The sequence below is a fragment of the Melanotaenia boesemani genome, chromosome 24, assembly GCF_017639745.1.
Source record: "Melanotaenia boesemani isolate fMelBoe1 chromosome 24, fMelBoe1.pri, whole genome shotgun sequence".
Classification (NCBI taxonomy): Eukaryota; Metazoa; Chordata; class Actinopteri; order Atheriniformes; family Melanotaeniidae; genus Melanotaenia; species Melanotaenia boesemani.
Genome location: NC_055705.1, coordinates 11877374 through 11899810, shown reverse-complemented (window position 1 = coordinate 11899810; position 22437 = coordinate 11877374). Strand labels below are relative to the sequence as shown.

Sequence of the window (22437 nt, the reverse complement as noted above, 5' to 3'; positions counted from 1 at the left end):
CATGTGGTTTGACTCCTCTGGCCCTGGCAGATAGTTAATAAACACAGGCCTGTCAACAGCTGCTGGTGATGTAATGGGGAACTTCTCCTCACTCTCCTTATCCCCCCGCCCCACCACGCCTCCCTAGCTCCCTCCTGCACACCGTTACCACCTCCCTCCCTCCTATTTACAAGTTTTACTGGGTGTTTCTGCAGACTTCCAGCAGTGGCAACGCAAATAGTGGCTTTAAGTGTGTGTGTTTGTGCGTAGCTTCCTTCCCCTCCACAACACTTTACAATAGCATGTTTTCAACTGCCATCAAAGGAGAGTCCACATCATCACGTTGTCTTCCTAACCAAAACACCAATGACTGTCTGGGAGCTGCAGAGCTGTTTAGTGGAGAGGATCTGGCCGGTACTGAGTAAGTTTCAATTCCTGCTTGTCTGTCTTCTGATATTATAAGAAATTAGTTTCTTTTCATTCATAGCCTGGGAGTAGTGAGCAGAAGGTGATTCACACCATGGTGACATAGTGTATAACAATGTGTTAAGCAAAATTTGAAATGATTAAATTAACATAATGATGATTTGCATACTTAAGCCCTAACTTCTGAATTTTGAGTGTTTCAACAAAGCATTCAACAAGGCCTCTATTTCAGCCGTAACTGTAGGAGTGATTTAGCACACATTACTTTTGGGTTATTTTAAGCTGAGATCCAAAACCTCTAATGTTTTAAATTTTGTATAAAAAAAAACAAAACAAAACAAAACAAAACAAAACAAAAAAAGAAGAAAAAAAAAGAAAAACCTGACAAGATAAATAGAATAAAGAGCCCAAACACTTTGACACCTGTGTGTTATGCAGCAACTAATGTTACTCTTATCATCAAATGATGCCTGCAGTTATATAATTCTCATTATATATGAGACCCTTTAAAGCATATGTGTACAATACATTTTAGTTTTATCTGTTAAGTAAGCTATTTTACTAACTTCCTCTTTTACAAGTTTGTGACAGGAAGTCAAGGTGCCAGGTCATGCGATCATAACATTTAGAGCACACAGCCTATCCTTTTATTTAAAAACTTGCATTAGCTGCCCAAAGCTAAAACAACAGTTTTAGAGCTCACAGAAGATAAAGAAAGTGACTGACTACTACTTGCTGGTGGGGTAAAATGGGTTAATTGCCTCTCACATTTTAAATTTGTGGTCTCTGAATTAGCTGGTTAGATACGTTCAACAGTGCAAAGTCAACAACACTGAGCAGATTTACTGTCACATCACACTTAAACATGCCTACTATTAGCTAATTGCAGTCAAACAAAACCAAGTAAATAAGACTATTTGTTTAATAATGTTCTTTCACAGAAAGTATTTTCACTTGTAACAGCATGAAAATAAAAAGTGAAATGATTGTCATAATGAATGAGTTCTTTTAGCTGCACAGAAAACCTTAATGGATCAGCATGCACAGTAGCAAAACATTCTTCCAGGTGTGATTAAACATTAAACATCATTAATTTATCTGTAAATTTACTGCCAAGATATGTCAAAGTGCCCTATACGAAAAGGTTTTAGGTTAGGAATTTCTGTGCCAAACTCCTGTTTTCACATCAAAACCTGTTGTAGCACTGCTAAGCTAGCATCAGTTAGCGCATGCCAAGAAAGAATTTAAAAAATGGGTGAAATTAATGTTTTTCAACATTCCTTATTATCTCCCTATGCCCTAAAATGTGTTGCCAATTGCTGATTAGCCATTTCAATTCCCTTCAAAGTTGAAAAAAATGGTGTGGAAAAAAGTAAACTTAAAAACAATATATGGGTTAGCTAGCTGTGCTGGCTATTCCTACAATGGATGGACCACATGGCTTGCTTAAGGTTACAAATTGCTATATTGAAAGCACAAATACGAACATTTTTAATTCACTAACATTGTTATTTAGTTAACAAGCTGGGACATTTTCTGCAGTCAATTCAGACAATAGTTTAGTTTTTGTTTAAATATGTAAATTAAGTGTCTATGATTCTGTAAGCACCAATAAAATACAGATATTGGTGGCTTAGAGTGTGAGGAAAAGAAATGTTTTTTTTTAAAGAAGTTTGAGAAAATACTAGTTTAAAATTTTAAACATCAAACAAACATTCACCTTGTCCTTGTAAAAGAGACGCAATATGTTTAGAGTGGCACTGCATGCACCAAAATCAGGATATTTGTATGGAGGAGTAAAAGTGCCACAATGAATTAATTAAATATATCATTAAACAATAACTTAAATGTGTCATTAATTAATTAAAATGATAATTAAATACATTCATGTGTTATGAAATGTATCATTATTGCATTAAAATACACATGAATGTATGTAAAAACATATATAATTATTTCACTATTTAATTAATTATTTCATGGTCCTGTGTTGCAGTGCATTATGAATTTTTTTTATCTGTCAGGGGGCGGATCCTGACTCCTGATTGGTTACCCTTTACACAAGTCCAGTCAAATGCACTCCAGATAATGGATCGATGCAGAGCTAGTAAACACATTCCAGTACACTGTGTGGCGTTATTCCTCTACGTTGGTTTAGATACTCTATTAAACAAACCCATAGAACAAGCTTTTATTAACGGCTGCAAAATATCAGGCAGTGTGCGAGGTGAAGGAGCTGCAGAGAGAAGCAATGGATTTGATTGTGGAAGCTCTAAACAGAACTCCTACTTGGTGCTCCAGAACTGCAGAACTCCAAACACGCCAGTCCCTGTGTGTGTTCTGCTTGTTGTGCCCTGGTACCAGAGAAGTGGTGGAGTACTTCTTCTAAACTGGCAGTCACTCTAAGGTCAATATTTTGGTCGAAAAGTGACGAAAAAGGTCCAGCAACTTCAATGAATTCTCTGCTTTCCTTGCTACATGCTCTGGGTAGGCAGGTCCTGCTTCCACATCATCTTCTAGCTCTAAAATGTCTCTCACCATCTCCCTGAAAAGTTCACAAAACTCATCCATCATCTCTTTCCAGCCTCTCAGTTAAGGACCAAAGTAATGGATCATACTGTATTAGCATTAGCCCTGCCCACTGACTTTGATGGACTAGTCTGACAGATAAAATAAATGAATGATGCAGTGCAACACAGGACCATGAATTAATAAATTAAATAGTGAAATGATTATATATGTTTTTACATACATTAATTGGTATTTTAATGAATTAGTGATACATTTAATAGCATATTAATGTATTTGATTATCATTTTAATTATTTAATGACACATTTAAATAGTTATTTAATGATATATTTAATTATTTCATTGTGGCACTTTTACTCCTCCATAGTTTTGCTTGTTGATTTGGATATTAAAAATCCCAAACATAAACAAAAATTCTGCTATATATAATGATGTTAGCTTATCCCAGTGAGTCGTTCACAAGTTGTACCCATATATGAGCCAATTAGTGAATCAGCATGTAACCATTTTAAGGTTTGTTTAGAGAAAAAAGGACCATCCAAGTTCATCAGTTCACTTATACAAAAACCCATCTGTAACTTTGGAACTCAATCATTTGTAAAGCCATTAAAGATTAATTTTCTCTGCAGTTCTTTTCTTGGAGAATGCACAATGGAGAACATTCACATGCACAAACACACTGTTGTTTCTCAAGCTGTCAGTAGCCTGCTGATGAAATGCATGTGTTCTGTTTTCTAGTGAGCTGCCCATCGCATGATGCTCACATACCAAACTGTGAAGGGGGTGCAGTTGTGTATTTTGATAACAGTTGGAAAATTTCTCTGCCCTCTCTTTGCTTGCAGCATCACCCTTGGGCCTTCTCAGTATATTTTTCTGACTATTTCTTTTTTTTCCAACTTGAAGTGCCATCATCAGTTCAGCAGAGAGTCATGATGCCGACTGAAGCTTACTGGGTTACAGTTGCCGGTCCCATAACAGGAAGCTCAGTTCATTCTTTTCCAGGATGTATATTAAAGCATCCTACGCATCTGTTGGAATAAGCGCAGGGAATAGCAGGGACTCCCCTTATGAGCAGGATGACGACATTGTAGTCATTGTTTTTCTTTTCTTTTTTCCACCCGACCTCCAACCCATTCCTCCTCTTTAAGTTAGCATTAAATTCCCCACTAAACACTGCTGACTAAACAAGATTTAAAGCCACTGAGACAAGTTCAGGCAGAATCTTTATCACTGAAGGCGTCAGAAAAAGGCTTTCTCATGTTAGCAGTTTAATTCTCTTCATCTTGTTTGACACAGTTTTGATTAAGACGTAATTGATGTGTTTGCTTTGTATTGCATCAAAGAACAAATCTTTTCAATCTTCTCACCTTGACTGGATGAATCATCAGTCATGTTTGACTGGCTGTCTATGGAACAATTCAGCCAAGTTAAATATTGATAGCTCACTCTTCGAGTGGCAGCTCATTTGAAAAAAAAATCCTGTAAAATTTATCACAAGATGAATAAATAAAATTAAAACTTTAAGGGCGCACTTGGGAGGACAGAACTGGAGCATTTGGAGATTAAGTGAGAATATAAAAACTGGTGATTAAAAATGCAGAACTGGGTGTCAAATGTCTTTCTGGTTATTACAAGCACGAGTCAAATCAAAAGATTTACCACTCATTGTCCTCTAGCATGTCTCACAGATTTGTGACTATAAAACCATGATGAGCAGCTCCATTTGTTCCATACTAATTTAATATGCAGGCTCATCTTTACTCCTTCCACTTTTTTGTTGCGTAAACTGAGTACTTTGGGGTAATTTTCCAGCATTAATGTAGATGTTTGACATTTGTGATTAGCCTCATAGGAACCAGTGTTGGTGAATAATCAGTTAAACAAGCTAGGCTGATTTATAGTGAAATGATTGGTTGTTTGCCATATCTATTTTTTAAGTAAGCCTCAACAGCACTACCTTTCTGATGGTGTTCAAGGGACATTCAGCAAAGGATAAACTTCTCAATTCTCTTGCATACTAAAGACATAAGCAAAGAGTCATGTATTTTGTCCCACTTTTATTTAGTCAAAGCTTCTTCTTTTGGCTGTTTGGTCAGTATTTGAAACATTGTGGATTTGAAAAGTCTCTTCAAAGCTGTTCTCATTCCCATGGTGACAAATTTGGCAGTTTTGTCTGAGAATTTGATGCCAAGAGCAATTACTGGCTTGTGAACATGCAAACACAGCTGCAAGCTCCTTGGAAACAAAGCTAGTCATGTTTTTGCTACTTTTTGATTCTTATAGTTTGTATATGTACTATTGTGTAAGATTTCAGTAAGATCTATGTGACAAATCTTTGCATATTATCTGCATATGTCTGCATGTTTACCAGTTTGTTGCGTTTCATGAAATAGATGAGTCTGTACATCGATCAGTTGTGATCCTCCTTGTGGATACTATAATTAAAATAGCTATGCACCAATGCTGCCTACACAAGTATGTCTTAGCCTTTGCCACAGAGCAATGCAAAGTGACCACACATTCTTAATATTGTGTAGGTGGAAGGTAAATTGCTAAATTTCTTAGTGGTATGGGGTAAAATAGTGAGCTTTTTGTCCCGTGACCATTAAGAATTAATGCTCATTGCTCAATGTGTCTTGATTCAAAATCCTTTCTTCCATCTCACTTCCGTCCTCCAACCCCCTCAGATCAATTTTACAAGATCATCATTGTACACTCATGAGCCATTTTATTAGGACAACCTTACTAGTACCAGGTTGGACCCCCTTTTGCTTTCAGAACTGCCTTAATTCTTTATGGCATAGATTCAACAAGATGCTGGAAACATGCCTCAAAGATTTTGCTCCATATTGACATGATGGCACAGTTACTGCAGATTTGTCAGCTGTACATCCATGATGAGAATCTCCTATTCCACCACATCCCAAAGCTGCTCTACTAGATTGAGATCTGGTGACTGTGGAGGCCGTTGGAGTCCAGAGAACTCAATGTCATGTTCAAGAAACCAGTTGGAGATGATTTGAGCTTTGCAACATGTTGCATTATCCTGTTGGAAGTAGCCATCAAATGATGCTACACTGTGGTCATTACAGGATGGACATGGTCAGCAAGAATACTCAGGTAGGCTGTGGTGGTTAAAGTATCCCCAGCTGGTACTAAAAGGCCCAAATTATGCCAAGAAAATATCCATTACATCACTACACCAGATCAGCAGCCTGATGTTTTGATACAAGAAAAGGACTGATCCATGCTTTCATATTATTTAGACCAAATTCTCACCCTACCATCTGATGATGAGTTAAAAGCAACACAGAAGAGCAGTTATTGCAATGATCCCCACCTATTGTAGACACAAAGCTGTGTGGGACTTGAGGAATTATTTAAAGATCGTAGTGAAATCTGACAAGAACTTTTCTGGGCTGTCTTCCCTTAAATTATTGCCACATGAAGGGATGAAATGCTATGTTCAGTGCACCAAAACGATCATGTGGACAGCTGTTTTGTGTCATCTGTCTGGACATGCAACTTTGTTACCTAAATAAAACTCACTAGTGGAAGGAGTTGCTTCTTCTATCTCTAGATCTGTTGGTCTCTTTCTCCACATCCATCTAACTTTCTCTGTATCTGGATCTCTATGCTCTCTTTAATGGACAGGTTAACATCATTTTAGCTGTTTACTTGAATATAGTAACAGAACACCATATTTTTGAGGGCCAGACGTCCTGTCTAATCCTTCAGACTCAAGTCTTCAGCAGATGTTTCTGTCCTCTTTGTCCCTGTCCTGTCTCAGTCTGTATACAGGTGAGAGAAGTGATATTTATTAAGACTTTTTTCTTTTCATTGATGATAACAGATAGAGAACAAACTGGTCTCTACTTTCAAAGCCAGCCCAACAACAACAGAAAACAACATCATACGAAGATTTTAACCAAACAGAGCTACATTATAGGGTGGTTCCAGACTGACTAAAATAGACCTAACAACACCCATGATGGCAGCTGAAGTTGAGACCCATCAGACCAGTAAACTTTTTTTCTTCTATTGTCCAGTTTTGGTGAGTCTGTGTGAATTGTAGCTTTTGTTTTCTGACAGGAGTTGCCTCTGGTCTGGTATTCTGCATATACTGATTGTAACCAGTGGTTATATGAGTTACTACTACATTTCTATCATTTCAAATCAGTCTGCCCATTTTCCTCTGGCCTCTGACATCAACAAAGCATTTTGGTCCAGACAACTGCTGCCCACTGGATATTTTCTCTTCTTCAGACCATTCTCTGTAAACGGTTGTGTGCGTAAATCCCAGTTCTAAAAAATTCAGAACAGCCCTTCTGGCACCAACAACCATGCCACATTCAAAGTCACTTTATTTCTGATTGTGATACTCAGTTTGAACTTCACCAATTCATCCTAACCATGTTTACATGACTAAATGCCAAATGATTAGAAAATTGTGTTACAAGCGTTTGAACAGGTGTACCTAATAAAGTGACCGGTGTGTGTGTGTAATCAGGCTTTTCTGTCTTGTATTATGTCTTCCATGCATGGACAGTTGATTGGTAGAGGTATGATACACATCCACTAAAAATCCTGTTTTTGGAGAATTTTAAGGATTTGCAACAAACAGTTGGGACACAGATGTGCTCATAGAGCCTTAAATACACCCCCTGAAAATGTCATATACATCACATGGTGTCATCACCTCTGGCTTCCTTCTTGTGCTGGCTTGAATTTCCTCTTTTAAGTTTCACATTACTGTGCTTTTTTAACTTCTCTGTGATTGTGAAATGTTAATTCCAGTGTTAATTCCAGTTAGCTTTGCTTGTTGTCTTACTTGTTTCTCACCTGGTTTTACTTTATTGCTGCCACCTGTTGTTTATCATGAGTTTGTTATACTGCTGGATTTTCTTTGTCCTGCCTGTTTTTGTTTGTAAGTGCTCCTCTGCCTGTTTTAATGCTGTTTAGTTTTTTTTCTTGTGGATATCTTGATCTGTAGGGGGAGTTTAATTCTTGAGTTGCTTGACTGCAAGATCATTGTGGGTTAAGGTAGTTTCACGTTTGGTAACTGATTTGAGTTTGTGGTTTAGTTTTGTTCTTACTGACAGCTCAGTTGCGTAGTAAAACTCCTTGGTTAGTTTTTTGAGGAAAACTTGTGGATTTGCTTAAAACACATTAACCCCACATGCTAAAAATAAAAATAACTGTGAAAAATAGGTGGCATATTGTAATTTCATGCCAAAGGGACCTGATAAATCATTTGTATATGGCATGGGGGTGAGATCAAGCTTGACTAAACCTGTTTTCTGAACTAAAACCACAAGTTCGTACTTCTCTTATTATCTTTTAATGGTTGCACATGACACACGGATTCTAGCAGCATGATCTTTGTATTGCTACAAATGCATGCATGCTGTCACAAGTACGCTGTGCCTTTCCAGAGGTGGTAAATTGACCAGGTAGCCTTGGCAACAAGTATGATAATTTGTGAAAGCTTCCAAGAGCTGACTGGTAATTATTACCAGCATAGTTTAAACACTGACACACTGTGGCAGCAACTGTGTTTGCTTGTAGTTTGCATACAATATAACAGATCAGTGTGGAATATGATTCATTGTTTGAGGCTTTCAAATGCTGTAATGCCATGTTAGGCTCAGCCCGGCTGGAGGCGGTGGTGCCAACTGTACCGGGACATATGCAGAAGCAGGATCTGACAAGCTGGCCAGCAGAGGGACTCAAAACATCCGATCAGCATAGACCATCTGTGCTGCTTGAATACAGATGGACCTCTCTGTCCACACATTAAATCCCACATCAGACACTTGCATGCTTCAATTTTCTCCTCAATGAATGGAAAGTAATAGCAGCAGCCCCCCCCCCCCCCCCCCACACACACACACACACACTTTAGTATCCCCTCCCACTTCCCTCCAAGCAGCAGATGAATTAAAAGCGAGACACAAACCTATAATCTGCCCAGTCATTCATTCTTTTTCCAGGACATGGCAACATGGATGAATCATTCAGAGGTGAAATAAAGAGAGAACTGGGTCCTGTATTGGGGGGGTCTGCGTCTGCGTTGACCTCGTTTCAGCCTCCCTCTCATTCAAGCCAGGCACAGGGCATGGAGACAAAATGAATTGGGTCCTAGGGCAAAGGGGGAGCGCCAATCAATGTTCAATCTCCCCTGCCATCCATTTTTCAGGACCTGGCACTTCCTGGCATGCTTTCTTTTTTTTAGGGGATATTGATCATTGAAACCATCATTGGCTTAGAGACTTTTGTTTCTCAGAGCACTGATTTCAAATGATTTAAGACAGAACATAAGCAGTAACTGAAAACTAATGAAAACACACACCCTTCTACGTTCTTTGACTTGCCCTCCTGCATTATTTTTCTCCAGGCAGCAATTCAAGCATTTGTTTAAATATATTTGCTGCATTATTTCTAATACAGTTTAATGTATAACCCATGACTAAATCAATTTACAATGATTAGTCATAGAAGGTCTTTCATTCCTATTTCCATTGCTCCCATTTGAGAAGGGCCAAAGTTCAAGGCACCCCCTGGATATCTCTGTTTGATCTAACCATGATAAGAATTTCTGACTTGTGCCGACTTGCATGTATGTGAGAATAACTGACTATATTAGGTACAAAGGGTGTTATTGTCATTTGTGAGCAGACCTTTACTGTAGGCTTATTTGATCCATGGCTCTTGAAAAAGTTAAAAGGGCCAGTAAATGGCCAGTGATTGCAAATAATGCCCAGCTGCTTAGATCATCCCACCTTACAAAGGAACAGTATCAAATCTGAGCCATGACGATCCATATTCATGGACAATCTGGGCTTATTATCACCGTTTATCCATGAGGCTCACAGTCTGTTTTCAGAACAGTGATCTCTCAATGGCTTTAAGTGTTATCATTAAGCTGTTATCCTCCTCACATTATCCCTGTGATAGTTTGGAGCAGTCTGGGGTTCTGTGACCTCAGCTGGGTCCTCCCTTGTTTCTGGAGCAGATGTTAAAAAAGAGAGTCCCCCCCCCCAACCTCCTTTTCCCACCTCAAACAACTCCCCACCCCCGTATTCCACACACACACCATCCTGCCTTGCCTCCTCCCTACACCCTGGCATCTAATTAGGCCTACAACACAAAGACTCCCAGATGTCAGCGTCCTCCTGGCCTCCTTTGATTATATCCTTTCCACCCTGCTGGCTGGCTCGATGACTCGATGGCTGGCTGGGGGCCGTGCAGCCTATAGGCACCGACGCGTGTCACTTTGCCGAACACCAGACTGGTTTAACATATCAGTAATTGCTTTTGGTGTAAATCACCGCGAATCAGGAGGGAGGGAGGACAGTCTGAATGGGTCTCAGTTGCAAGCATTTTATCACTCTTCATTTAAACTCAAAAGGGAGTTTTTTTTTCTTTTCTTTATAACTAAATGCAACAAAAGGTTGCATATTTAGATGTTATATCAAAAACAGTGCATTTTGTCAATGGAGAGTGTCACTGCATGTTTAAAACACCATTCACCATTGCCAGCAGCCTCTAAGTGTTTCATTTCCTTCAAAACCAAGCAACCAAGAACTATCAATGGCCTGTGAATAGTCAACAAGTTTGTCATCTGAGGAAAATTGGCCGTGGCGCTGCTTTTTACACACAGCAGCCATGGTCATAACTTTCAGCAGCCAGTCACAGTTCTGCCCAGTGAATACTTAAATGATGAGATACTGTAAAACATATTGCACAGTCTTGAATGCTGTGTACCATCAATCTTTGAAGAACTATTGCAAGTGCAGACCGGGCCAGTGTAATAGCAGCACAGCTAATTCAGAAACCACAAGCCGAGGCTGTAATCTGTTATGTTCTGTCAGAATCTAAGATCTTTATTAAAGTCCCTCTTTGCTAATATTCAAGTTTTTAATCTAGCTAATATGTCCATAATTGTTTTGTTATGTGTTTCAAGAGTTATCATGACTAAAATCAGTCATCAGTGCTATGGCTAGGAATTTCTGTTTTGAATCTAGTACCACCTACAGTCTGCCATACAGTTCATATATTTATATTTGACAAGCGTATCCTAACTGCTTAGTCACTCTAAGAAGTAAGTTACTCTGATTGGAGTTGGGACTGATGCTGCATGAGGACCAAGACTCTTGTGCTTTTGGACTGGGGAGGGGCCTGCAGCAGCACCCGCTACTCACTGAGAAAAAGCAAACTATACATTCTTTCATGCCAGTCTCTAAAAGTCTCCAATGACACCAGAAAAAGTCGCTAGATTTGTCGCTAGTCACTTAAGTTGCTAAAGAGGTCTGAAAACTTGCTAAATATAGGCAGGGCTCCAACTCCCTGGAGTGAGATTTGGTGAAACCAACCAAAAGTTTGTCACATACACGGTAGCAAGACATAAGACTGATTTTGACTAATTTTGAGCAGGTTTAATAATAAAATATAGCACTCAGAGAAACAAAATGTAAAAAAAGGTTACAATTAGGTCTTCAAAGTACCAACAGAAACAAAATAAAACACTAAGATAAGGCACAGGGAATTTCACAATAATAATAATTTCTCAAAATCTATGTGCCATGTGGCCCATGATGTTAACCTTTGCCAATACTGATGGTGCAATTTTAAAGTGGTGCTGAAAGGTTCAGTATATATGATTGTTATGCAATAACCCATTTGCTAGTGTCCAACAACGAACACACGAGTCATGTTTTGTATTTTGCCTCCTGTTGTACTGTGAACTTATTCTTCTCTGTATCTTCGGAGATGCAGGCTGGTCAGCTCTATGATTCATCCATCCATCTATTTTCTATACTGCTTAGTCCAGTTCAGGGTTGAGGGGAAGCTGGAGCTTATCCCAGCAATTAGCAGGCAAGAGGCAGGTGCATCCTGAACAGGTCCCCAGTCCATCGCAGGGCCACTTTCTGATTCATAACATGCCCTTATTTTTAATGCACTGCATGAAGTGAGTCAGTAATAATTATAAAACGGTCCTTTCAACCCTTTTTCCAGGTTAGATATTTTATAAGGTATTAAATCTGATTCAAAAGCACCAACAGTAGGTGATATAATAATTAGACTGATGTATTGATCAGTCACTGTGGCTTTAAAGTTGGAAAATTCTTTCCTGTTTGTTTTGTAAATTTAAAGAATTATGGTAGGTCATTTGTTATTAACATTACAGACTTCAGGGTCTGGTGCATTCAGTTTATCAGATAACACAATGTCAGGAGAATCTTCACAAACTTGAAATTAAAAGGAATCAGTTGATACCAAACATGTCATGATTAAACTCAAACTGATTTAGTTCAGGTGCTGCTCATCTCTCTTCTCTAAGAAATTAATAAGAAGCTGCCCCTCACTTCATTTTCTTATCCTATGTTTTTGTTCTTTCTCTCCCTTTTCTGGCATCCAGACTTCACTTTCTTTGGGAAATTGGTGACTTTCTCCTCTGGCTGTCTGGCTGCGCGCTGTGTACAACTTGGTTTTACCGACCTTTGCTGGTGTACCATTTGGCACAATTTTAGAGGGATAATTGGGCAATTGGGAAAATTCAGTCTGTCTGCACCTTCATTCAGGCAAGCTGACTTTGATTATCGGAAACAGACGTTTTAAAATGGAACACAAATAAACTTTTTTAATCCAGGATTTTCAAGGGTCCCCAACCCACAGTGGCCTGTCTCCACTGCATTTAAGAACAACACCGATTAATTACGATCAGAAATTAGGGCTGTCAAATGATTAAAATGTTTAATCAGATAAATCACAGCTTTCAAATGAATTAATCATGATTAATCACCATTCGAGTGCCTATTTGCCCATTTTTACTGTATTGTATCAAAAAGAAGAGCCGATGCTACAAATATTTACTGTTAACTGACTTTCTCTTGGCTAAACGTCTGATGTCCAATGGTCAGTAAATGCAGCATGTAATGTACTTCTACATGCTGTTCTAAAACATATCTACCATGTTCTACATCATAATTCTGAATTAAAACATTTTTTTTATTAATTAGCTGATGTGGCGACTGAAGTTAAACAGCCAACATTGATGAAGAAACTCTGATAAAAACTGATGATCTGGATAAAAACAGGTTTTTTGTTTTTATTATTGAAGTGTGAGTGTTTGTGCAGCAGTGATAAATGTCCTACAGCAGCATTACCCAAAGTAAACACCTGCTGATAGATGATCACCTTAGCTGTAATAATCTGTACAATATTTCATAAAATCTAAACCTAAAAAAAGTCTAATTTGCCTTTAATTTGCCCCAATTTGCAGATTTACTGGTTGGCCAAGCCATAGTTGCTATCCACCTATCATCTATGCTGGGCCAACCTAGCTATGGATGGTAGCAATAATCTATCAGCAATGGCAGCTAGCAGCTTACAGCTAGTATATTTCTGATATTCAGGGCTCTCAACTCATTGAGTGTAGGACCTAAGCATTTCTATGCTGCATGTAGTATTTCTCACGCTGAGAAATCATAAGACAATGGCTTAAAAGTTAAGCTCTGAAGTTACTGATATATTTTCCTGGGGAGTTTTAGTATTAGCATACAGCTACCTAACAGCTAGTGATGTGCCATGCATGAAAGAGCCGGCTCTGAGAGCCGATGCTTGATAGTGAATCAGAAGAACCGGCTCCCATCGAGTGAGAGCCGGCTTCCAGTTTTTTTTTTTTCCTTTTGCTGGGGTAGATTCGTTACACTGTGAGTGAGACAGCAGACAGCCATGAGGAGAATATGGGGGTGAGTGCATCATGTCATCAAACCCTACTCACAGAGGGGGGAAACTGGATAAGCCCATCCAAGATGAGGCATCTTATTTTTCTGAATGCCAACCTGAACTGAGGACATTAATGCTGCTTTCTTGAGTTTGATTCTTGTTCTGTTTTGGGGATTTGTTTGCTGTTTTTGTTCATTTGTGCAATATAAGATTTTTCTTGAAATAATTAAACAAAAGTAAGTGGTTTTGTATCAGAATAAATGCACAAAATGAGGCAAAAACAAAGCTTCTCATAAAAATGCTAAACACAAAAGGGTTTTCAGAACACAATTCATTATTTTTTGAGAAGTTAAGGTAAATTATGGGCTCTTCTTTGGGAGCCGAGCCAAAAGAGCCGGCTCTCTGAAAAGCACCGAACATCCCATCACTACTAAGAGCCTATCAAGAAAGAATTGTATCTGGGTGGGATGTGAGTCATTCTGCAAGGGGTTGCTAACTCCAAAAGGAGGCATGTCACCTCCACTGAGTTGGCGCACTGGTTAGCTCCACATTCACTACTAGTACAACAAATCCCACAATGCACTGCATCGGTACATAAATCAAAGGTCTGCGACGTATCCGCAGCTGTTATGTAAGTTGAGCACCCTAAAGATACAGGAGGAAAATAATGCAGGTGAGCTGACAAACTTCTCATTGAATTTTACACCTGGAATCATTGTGTGGAAAAGCCTGGAAAATGAAACATGTAATAAGCACCAGAACGAGTCAAATGTTTAAATCTAATCACCACCAGTTAAAGTTAAATTTTCAAAGCACTGTAAAAAAAAAAAAAAAAAAACTTGATACACATTGAGCACTGCTGTTAATGTCATTACAAAGTGGAGATTTTGTTTGATGTTGATAGACCAAGTAAAATGTGAGATACAGACATGGACATAATTATTGGCATCCTTCTGTTAACAAAAGAAAAAATCTGATAATAAAAAAAAAGTAAAAAAAAAAATAAATAAATAATAAAAAAAAAATATATATATATATATATATATATACATCTGTATATATATACTGAATATACATTGAAAATCAGACGTTGCTTTTGAATTGTTCAACAGAATAAGCAGAATGAAAATAGACCTGGACAAACATGATATAATTATAATGAATAATTTGACCACTGGGACATGTTAAACTAAGGTGTGTCCTATAACTAGCATTTCAGGTCTCTTCAGACTTGTAACCAGTCAGTCTGCCTATTTACAGGCTGTCACTGTGCTGTTTGGTGACATGGTGTGTACCACGCTGAACATGGACCCCATAGCAAAAGAGAGAGTTGTCTCAGGAGATTGGAAAGAAAACCATAGACAAGCATGTTAAACATAAAGGCTATAAGTCTGTCTCCAGGCAGATTGATGTTTCTGTGACTACAGTTGCACATACTGAGGAGGAAGGAACACCAGTTAGTAATTTTCTGTATTTCCATTTGGAAACAAATGTCATCGTTTTATTACAGGGGGAAAGAAAGAAATGAAGTCTTTCAACAGCTTTAACATCTTTATTATTAAAAAGGTCTCACATGTAAACTTGCTACTGACAACAAAAATACAAATCATCATTTGGTTTATTGAAATGTGAAAAGAGTGTGTTTTATCTGATTGCCCCTGACATTTGACCTACGAGGTGTTTGCCTTATCTTTATAGCTTCCAGTTGATCCACTACCTCCTACATTGTACATACCCCCAAGGAAAATGGTGTCAGAGTTTCTCCAAGCTGGGTTTCTGCAATTAGTGTCAATGCTATAATCCATTTTAATCATTTACTCTCAATTTCCTATACAGCCCCCTCCCCCTCTTTGAATTCAAGAGGATCTGAGGGTTCAACTTCCTCTCCTCATCTCAGTCGGAAAGGGACTAAACTGAAATCAATCCTTAACATAGACCAGCATTTCATCAGTTGCAGCACACTTGCTTAATTAGTCATTTCAAAACCAGAGCCAGGCAGGCAGGATTCTGATATTTCTGTCTCATTAAAGGCACTGCCTCCCACATCCTGTTCACTGATTAGGCAACTTCCTTCCATGGATTGCCCCGAGCTACCCAGAAATGGGGCAGAGAGAGGCTGTGTCATGTATGAAAACTCAGCGGCTGAACCTGCTTCCAGCTTTGTGTCAATGAGTTCGGACCCACCAGATTGGCAGTGGATTGAACATGACATTTTGACATGTGGGCATGTTTGACATGTTCAGTCATGCCGATGAACCCTCAGACAGGGCGTAATGGATACAGCCTACAGCAAGGCAAATAGGGCTGTTTGGAAGTGTGGCTGCATAAATAGGTTTGTGAGGCAAATAACTGACGTAAAGAGTCAGGCAGATATAATTGCACCTTATTTTGAGCAGAACCAATAATAACACTGAGGAGCTGCACTATTTAGCACATTAATTTAAGCTTTTTTATGTCCAGTCTAATCCAAGTTGTCAGATCTAAATTACAAGTTCTAACTTTCTGCATTCAGGATTTTTTCATGCATGTGGAAATTGAGGTTATACTGCACTGGCAGGGTCTCTAACCCTGAGGCGTCCAACACCTGACCCCTAACCTCATTCTCACCCATGAGGAAGTGTTGTGCTTACTCTGATTCTGAAAACCCTGGCTTCTTTGTAAAGGAGTAGTATGCGTGAAGTAAAGTGTTTATTTTCTGCTGCGGTTGCACTCAGGCCAGGTCGGACTGGTTCCCAGCTCTGTTTGGAGAAGGCTAGAAAAACAAAGGGCTGAAGCTCGGAGTTTGGGGTTGCGTTGGAGGGCGGGAAGCCTGGGTGACACTGAGAGAGAGCAGCAAGAGTACTGTCAGACCTGAGGAGAAGTCTGCTCCCTTACTTGTACTTTTGGAGAATAGATACTGCAGCAGAAGTCTCAGATCAAGGAAGTAGAAGGGATAATTGTGAAACTGTATCTGTGGCTACCTGTTAAGTTGGACTCTGATCTCATGTACGAGGCGAAAGCCCTGCTGACAGCGGAAATGTGACCTGCCGGACGTGATGTATTCCTTGTTGACTTTCTCTACTCCTTCCCCTTTTCCCTCCCTCCAGGGCTTCCCAGGTGTGTGGATCACTGCAAGGCAGAGGAGCCATGAACAGACACCTGGAGAGGAGAGAACAATTAAAAAGATTGTCTCTTGAAAGCAGCCTCCCGGTAAGTCAATTCTCATGTCAGTGTAAGTGGCTTTTCTTTGGGTTTGAACTTTATGCTTCAGTTACATGAAACATGCTTTTTTGTCTACATCTCAGCTTTTAAATGAATCTTTTTGTTGTGTTTTGGGATCATGCTGTCACAGCTGTGGTTTGTTTGGACTGCATTTCTCACAAAGCAACCTTTGCTAACAGTCTGCAAGTGTCTTCTCTTAGCTAGTGGCTAACATATACCCACTTTATTTGTTTTATCTTCTGTAAGTATCTGTATCTTCTATGTAAGTTCAAATATAACTTTACTAGGAAAGAGCTGCTTGTATGAACTGTTTAGGTAGAAAAAAACCTCTTATAAGAAACAGAAAGGTCACAGATACCATAAGATTCAAACACAAGGGCACTAAAATGAAACTGCACACATAAACACAGCAATGTGTGAAGCAGTAGAGAAGGGACAGCCTGCCATGCTTGCCTTGCCCGTACTATGGCCGCCTGTAATTGACAGCCTTATCTGGACGCCAGGCTGCTCTTGCAAATCACAGGAGTGGAAATTTGTTTTGGCTCAGGGTTAACCGAAGGTGAATCTGCTCGTGAGTGCCTCTTTGGAATGTCAAGTGCAGTCTTTTCACTGACTGCTGTGTTGTGTCTGTATGGGAGTTTGAAGAACACACACACAAAAAAAGACAGCTTAACCCCCTCCCCTTCAGTTCATACAGTTCGGTCACTGCACAGGAAACAATAAATCAAGAACCTTAAAATAGCATCATGATGACGTGACTGAGGATTCGCTTGAACATTAAATGGTAAATGTTCAAAAGGGCGAAAAATACTTTGAAAATGGTAAAAACATTAACCAATAGATGCTGATTAGGTCACATTTTTTCTTTTTATGGTGTACTTTGCTGCTCACGATCAGGTTTTCATAGAGCCAACACAGGTCAGCTAACTTTATTGACTTGACCTGACTGTGTGCTGACCCATATTGACCTACTGTTGACATGCAACAGTATATTTTTTTAAAGGAAAACCCTGTGCCAACTTGGTGTAAGCTTTTTCTACTTCTGTTGATTTGCAGCCATTCAATAACTGTAAATTCCTCTATCTGAAAGAAGGTCAGGCCCACGAAGTTGCAGCTTCCTTAACATGTCGATACCCCACATCTTTCTAAATATTCCAACTAGACAATGCCCACTTTCCACATCTTCTTTTGGCTAACTTGGCTAAAAATGCTTATAACAGAAAAAGTGGGCTTAACATGTAACACTGAATGCTAAAACAGTACTTTTTAACTTCCTTCTCATTCATGATTCTTTACATTTCTGCTTTATTTTCTTTACGGAGCCTGAATGTACTAAATGTTCTCATGTATTGCAATTCCCACCATGTCACATAAGCGCTGGGTTTCAGAAACCAGCCTTAGGATTTGTTAGGATCTCACACTTAACAGCCATGGCTTGTGAACAGTTTTTTGTAATTCATATTTTACACATCATCTCATTTTATACTTCAAACTAAACTAAAACAACACAAAACGGCATCTCTAATTTTCACTATCAAATATTCATTGAGTCGTACAAAAGAGTTTTGATATCATTAGTTTTTGGAGTTGGAACATAAAACCGATGAATCTGTCAGTCATTTTCTTCCTAAACTGAGACATGAGAGTGAATCTGGAAGGAGTTTGTAGTTGGTGAAACGAGGCACGTCCTGATTTATAATTCATTCTCTGCAGTGCTTCGTCTTTGTGAATGTGTAATTTCCTTTAACACATGACGGCTTGATGGTGTGGTTTACAGGAAGGCTTTCTCAGTGTTGCCACTTTGCAGCGGTTATTGGTCGGAGCTGTAGCTTTAATTGCTTTAATTGAAGACAGTGTGACCTGATTTACTGTGAGACTGAAACTGGGTCATGTTTGTGATATGGGTTTATGATTCAGCACCCTCACGTTTGTCCACTCAACTATCCATGCATGCATTTTTTTCTATTTCTTTCCTTCTTTTCATCTCATGCGCTGCTTCCTTCTCTTTTTCTTCTCCACGTTTGCTCTAGTCTGCGTCTTTGCAAATTCTATACCCATTCTTTTTCCTTTTTACCCGCAGTAGGAGCAGCAGGAGCATGGGGGTGCTGGCTTATTTTAATAGTGGGACACGGAGGAGCCTGGAGCCTTTTGGTAAAGGTCCAGCTTAGATCTGGTGGAACTGTGCAGATGGGTAAACACAGAAAGTGGAAGCTGCTTCAGTTGGTGCAGCAAATCTAAAGCTGAAAATGAATAAACTGCTTTTTAAAAGCAAAACTGAATTAACTGAGCATTCATTTATAGGTTCTATATTATTTGTGATGCTTCTATGATATAATTTCTGCCGTCAGCTGAACTTTTGTTCAACTTAAAATTGCTCAGTTTAAGGCCACAGAGTTTAATCTGGTAGCGTCAGCCATTATTCTATGGATGATGTTTCTGGTCCTGGCACAGATAAACCCTCTAAGTCCTGTAAACAGTCCTTTTCCTGAGAGGATATGAGCCCCCGATACATTTATTTTTTCAGGCATCTGAGAAAACACAAGAGGCGCTTTTTCTGAAATTCCGACAGGCGACAGACATGAGCTTTCGTGTTCTGGTTTTCCTTCAGTGTCACCTGAAAACTGGTTCAGTTCCAGATTAATTTACTTTGAACAGATGACCCAGATGAGTGATCCATTGTTGCTCGCTCAGTTTTGTCACAAGGTTGTCACTCCTTTCGTGGATGATCATGCTCATGTTCCATCTGGAAAATCAGTTTAGTTTCTTTCACACTTTTGAGGTGTTCCACGTGTTTCACGGCCTGTTAGGATGGGAGATTTTCCACCGGGGACGCCCCCTTGATAGATTTTCAGCTCAAACTAGTTCACAAAGCTTGAGACAAAATCCCATTTGTCAGCTGTGGGATGGGTAAAATATTTATGTCTGCTCTTCTCTGGATGAATTGCAGCTTCACATTAAGCCTATATCAATCATCTATGGGTAATTTGGAGAATATAATTCGGAACCAGCACCTGACACATTTATGATGCACTGAACCGACATATGCTTGCTCACTGCATTCAGGTTGGGTTTAAAATAATGTGTAAAGTGTGCTTTATTTAAAAATGAATCAACTTGAAGTCTTTGTGTCCATGTCTTTTTGTGTGTAAAGGAAGCAGATACATATCATCATCAGCATTTAGATATTTTGTTTCATTATAGATCTCTTTAAAGAGAAACTGGGCTGTCTAATCTGGATCATGGTATGTAGCTCAAAGCAGCAGCAGATACAGCAGTGCTGCTGAATAACTAGGGCACCGTTTGTATTACATAACAGCCGTGTTGCTGGGTTGATTCTGTGCCTCTATTTATTTTTATCGTTTGATGCCCGCCTGCAGATGAGACTCTCTTCGTCATGCTGGGACGCACACGGCGAGCCCAACAGCCGTAGACGAACTGTGAGCTGATGCTATATGCTGCCAGCCAGCTCTAAGTAGGTCACCTCAGTAGCTCTGTTAGGAGTCCGTACTACACCGAATAGGCTGTTGCAGGAGTGTAGTTCATCCTTAAATCTAAAGTGATAAAATTGCATACAAAAATGGAAAAATTTAGATGTAAAAAATAATATTATGTTGGAAAATAAGCTTTTTATTCGGGACAAAGTTTTAGTTCCAGATGTTTGGATGACTTTAGTATCATAATGGTTTTCTACCACACTGCCTTGTGGTAACCTTTGATGTTTTTTTTTTTGTCATGAAGATGGAAAAACAGCAATATGAAGTCATATTGGTGTCTTTCAGAAGAGGTTCAGTCTACAAAAGTAAACTGCAGAGGACAAAGACCCAGAAAAACCTGGGTTATTTTCTGTGTGGTACCATTTGTTTTACTCTTTCCCAGGTAACCAAAAAGAATTAAATGCCCAAGTTCAGAGATTCAGATAAAATGTTTCAGCTCAGGTATGAGTTGAAAAGTCTGGAAACTGATACTAAATGTTGGGAGATTCAGCCAGAACTGCATTATTTATACTTTGGGGCAGCTGTGAACACTGTATCACACGGATGTACGGTAAGACACTGGAGTTCCCAGAAGGACGATAGAGAGAAGAGAGAGCATGCAAAGCTAAAACATTGTGAAAGGAAAATATGGTAAAGAGCAAAGAAGTTCTGTTCAGTTATGTGCAAAAACTAGAACGGGAACTTTGGCTTTATTCTTCAACACAGTCTGAACCCTCTTAAACCAGCCTTCTTGTTTCATCTGATGAGGCTTCGTTGGATCAACCGAAGGTCCAGATGCATTTCTCAGGTCCTGTGTCTGTTCTTTGCTGGATTTGTTTCTGTTTCTTAATACACATCACTTTCAGATCCTGTTCAAGTGCTGTAGATAGTTTTTCAGGCATGACACTTCTTTTATCCTCCACTCATTGAGCTTCCTCAAATAGCTGAGATATGCCAAGTTTTTAGCTGATAGTGTTTTGAGAATATACTTGTTTTCTATGTAAACGCTCTCCTTGGCCTTCTGTAGATGGCAGCGTGCTCAGCTCTTCCCTACTTGTCTCCCAGAGAGACACACACAAGTGCATGCACACTCATAGCAAAAGTAAACACAGCAGCTAGCATGGAGGAGTGTTCCCAAGGAGGTACAGTGTTATCAGTTATTAGGAGCTGTTTTTTTTTTTTTTTTTTTGGTGGTCTTAGACTGGGAACAAGTAATAACATGTTGCAGAATTGGTTTAAAGGCTGTTTATACCAAAGATGGCAGAACAGCCTGTTTATTTCATCACCTCAGCAGAAATGCTGAGCAGACATATATATGCATTTTGCATGCAAAAGCATTAAGTTTGATGATGTTTTTAATAAGTTAAATATGTTTTTAAGAAAAGAAAAAAAAGGAAAACTTTGATTACAATTCTAAATCAGATGTGATTTGAAAACAGTAGAAGATTTTTATCTTTTGGCTGAATCCTCCAGCACTTTTTCAGTACTGTGCATAAACTAAACCAAGATACTGAAGATGAAGTATGTGGAGGCTGATTTTAGTTTTTCTCCATTATCACACTTTTTTCACCCAACCCACAAGTCAGATTGTAATTTATGAAAAGATTTACTCAACACTGACCATGGACATTCACTCTGAGATCAGCAGTTTCAAACATAATAACAATGCACTTATGAATAAGTATATAATAATGTTAGCATAAATTTAGCTGTTAGAATGGAAACAATTAATGTCCTTGACATACCCAGACCATGCTAAAGATACTCTTTACTTCCATAGGTGCTCTTTACTATCAGAGTCTTTAAATCCATGTCTGTCTCAAAGGCTAAGAGCCCATATTTCACATCTATCAAATAAAACAGCCCCAAATACTTTTATCTAAAGACGTGGTGTCTAATGCATTTCCTAAAGCCGTGACGTTCTACTCATCAACCCAAAGAAGCCTAAATTGGCATGAGCATGTCGCTGTTTACTCTTCCACACCCTTTTCCTTGCCAGCATTTATATGTGCAATCATGCTCAGAGATAATTGATAACAAAAGGCCAAATTGAAAACACAAGTGCTCCACATTAGTGATTAAATGCTTGCTGAACA

General features: G+C 39.0%; 1 protein-coding gene across 2 annotated transcripts in view; it reads left to right on the top strand.

Moving 5' to 3' along the window:
* The first annotated feature begins 275 nt into the window (after positions 1 to 275).
* Positions 276 to 22437, top strand: part of LOC121635657 (nck-associated protein 5-like) — a 154072-nt gene continuing 131910 nt past the window's right edge. For both annotated transcript variants that reach the window (XM_041978927.1, XM_041978926.1), the window contains exons 1-2: positions 276 to 400; positions 16754 to 16856. In XM_041978927.1, the coding sequence (XP_041834861.1) occupies positions 282 to 400; positions 16754 to 16856 (222 nt within the window). In that variant the 5' untranslated portion in view covers positions 276 to 281. The remainder of the gene's footprint in view (positions 401 to 16753; positions 16857 to 22437) is intronic.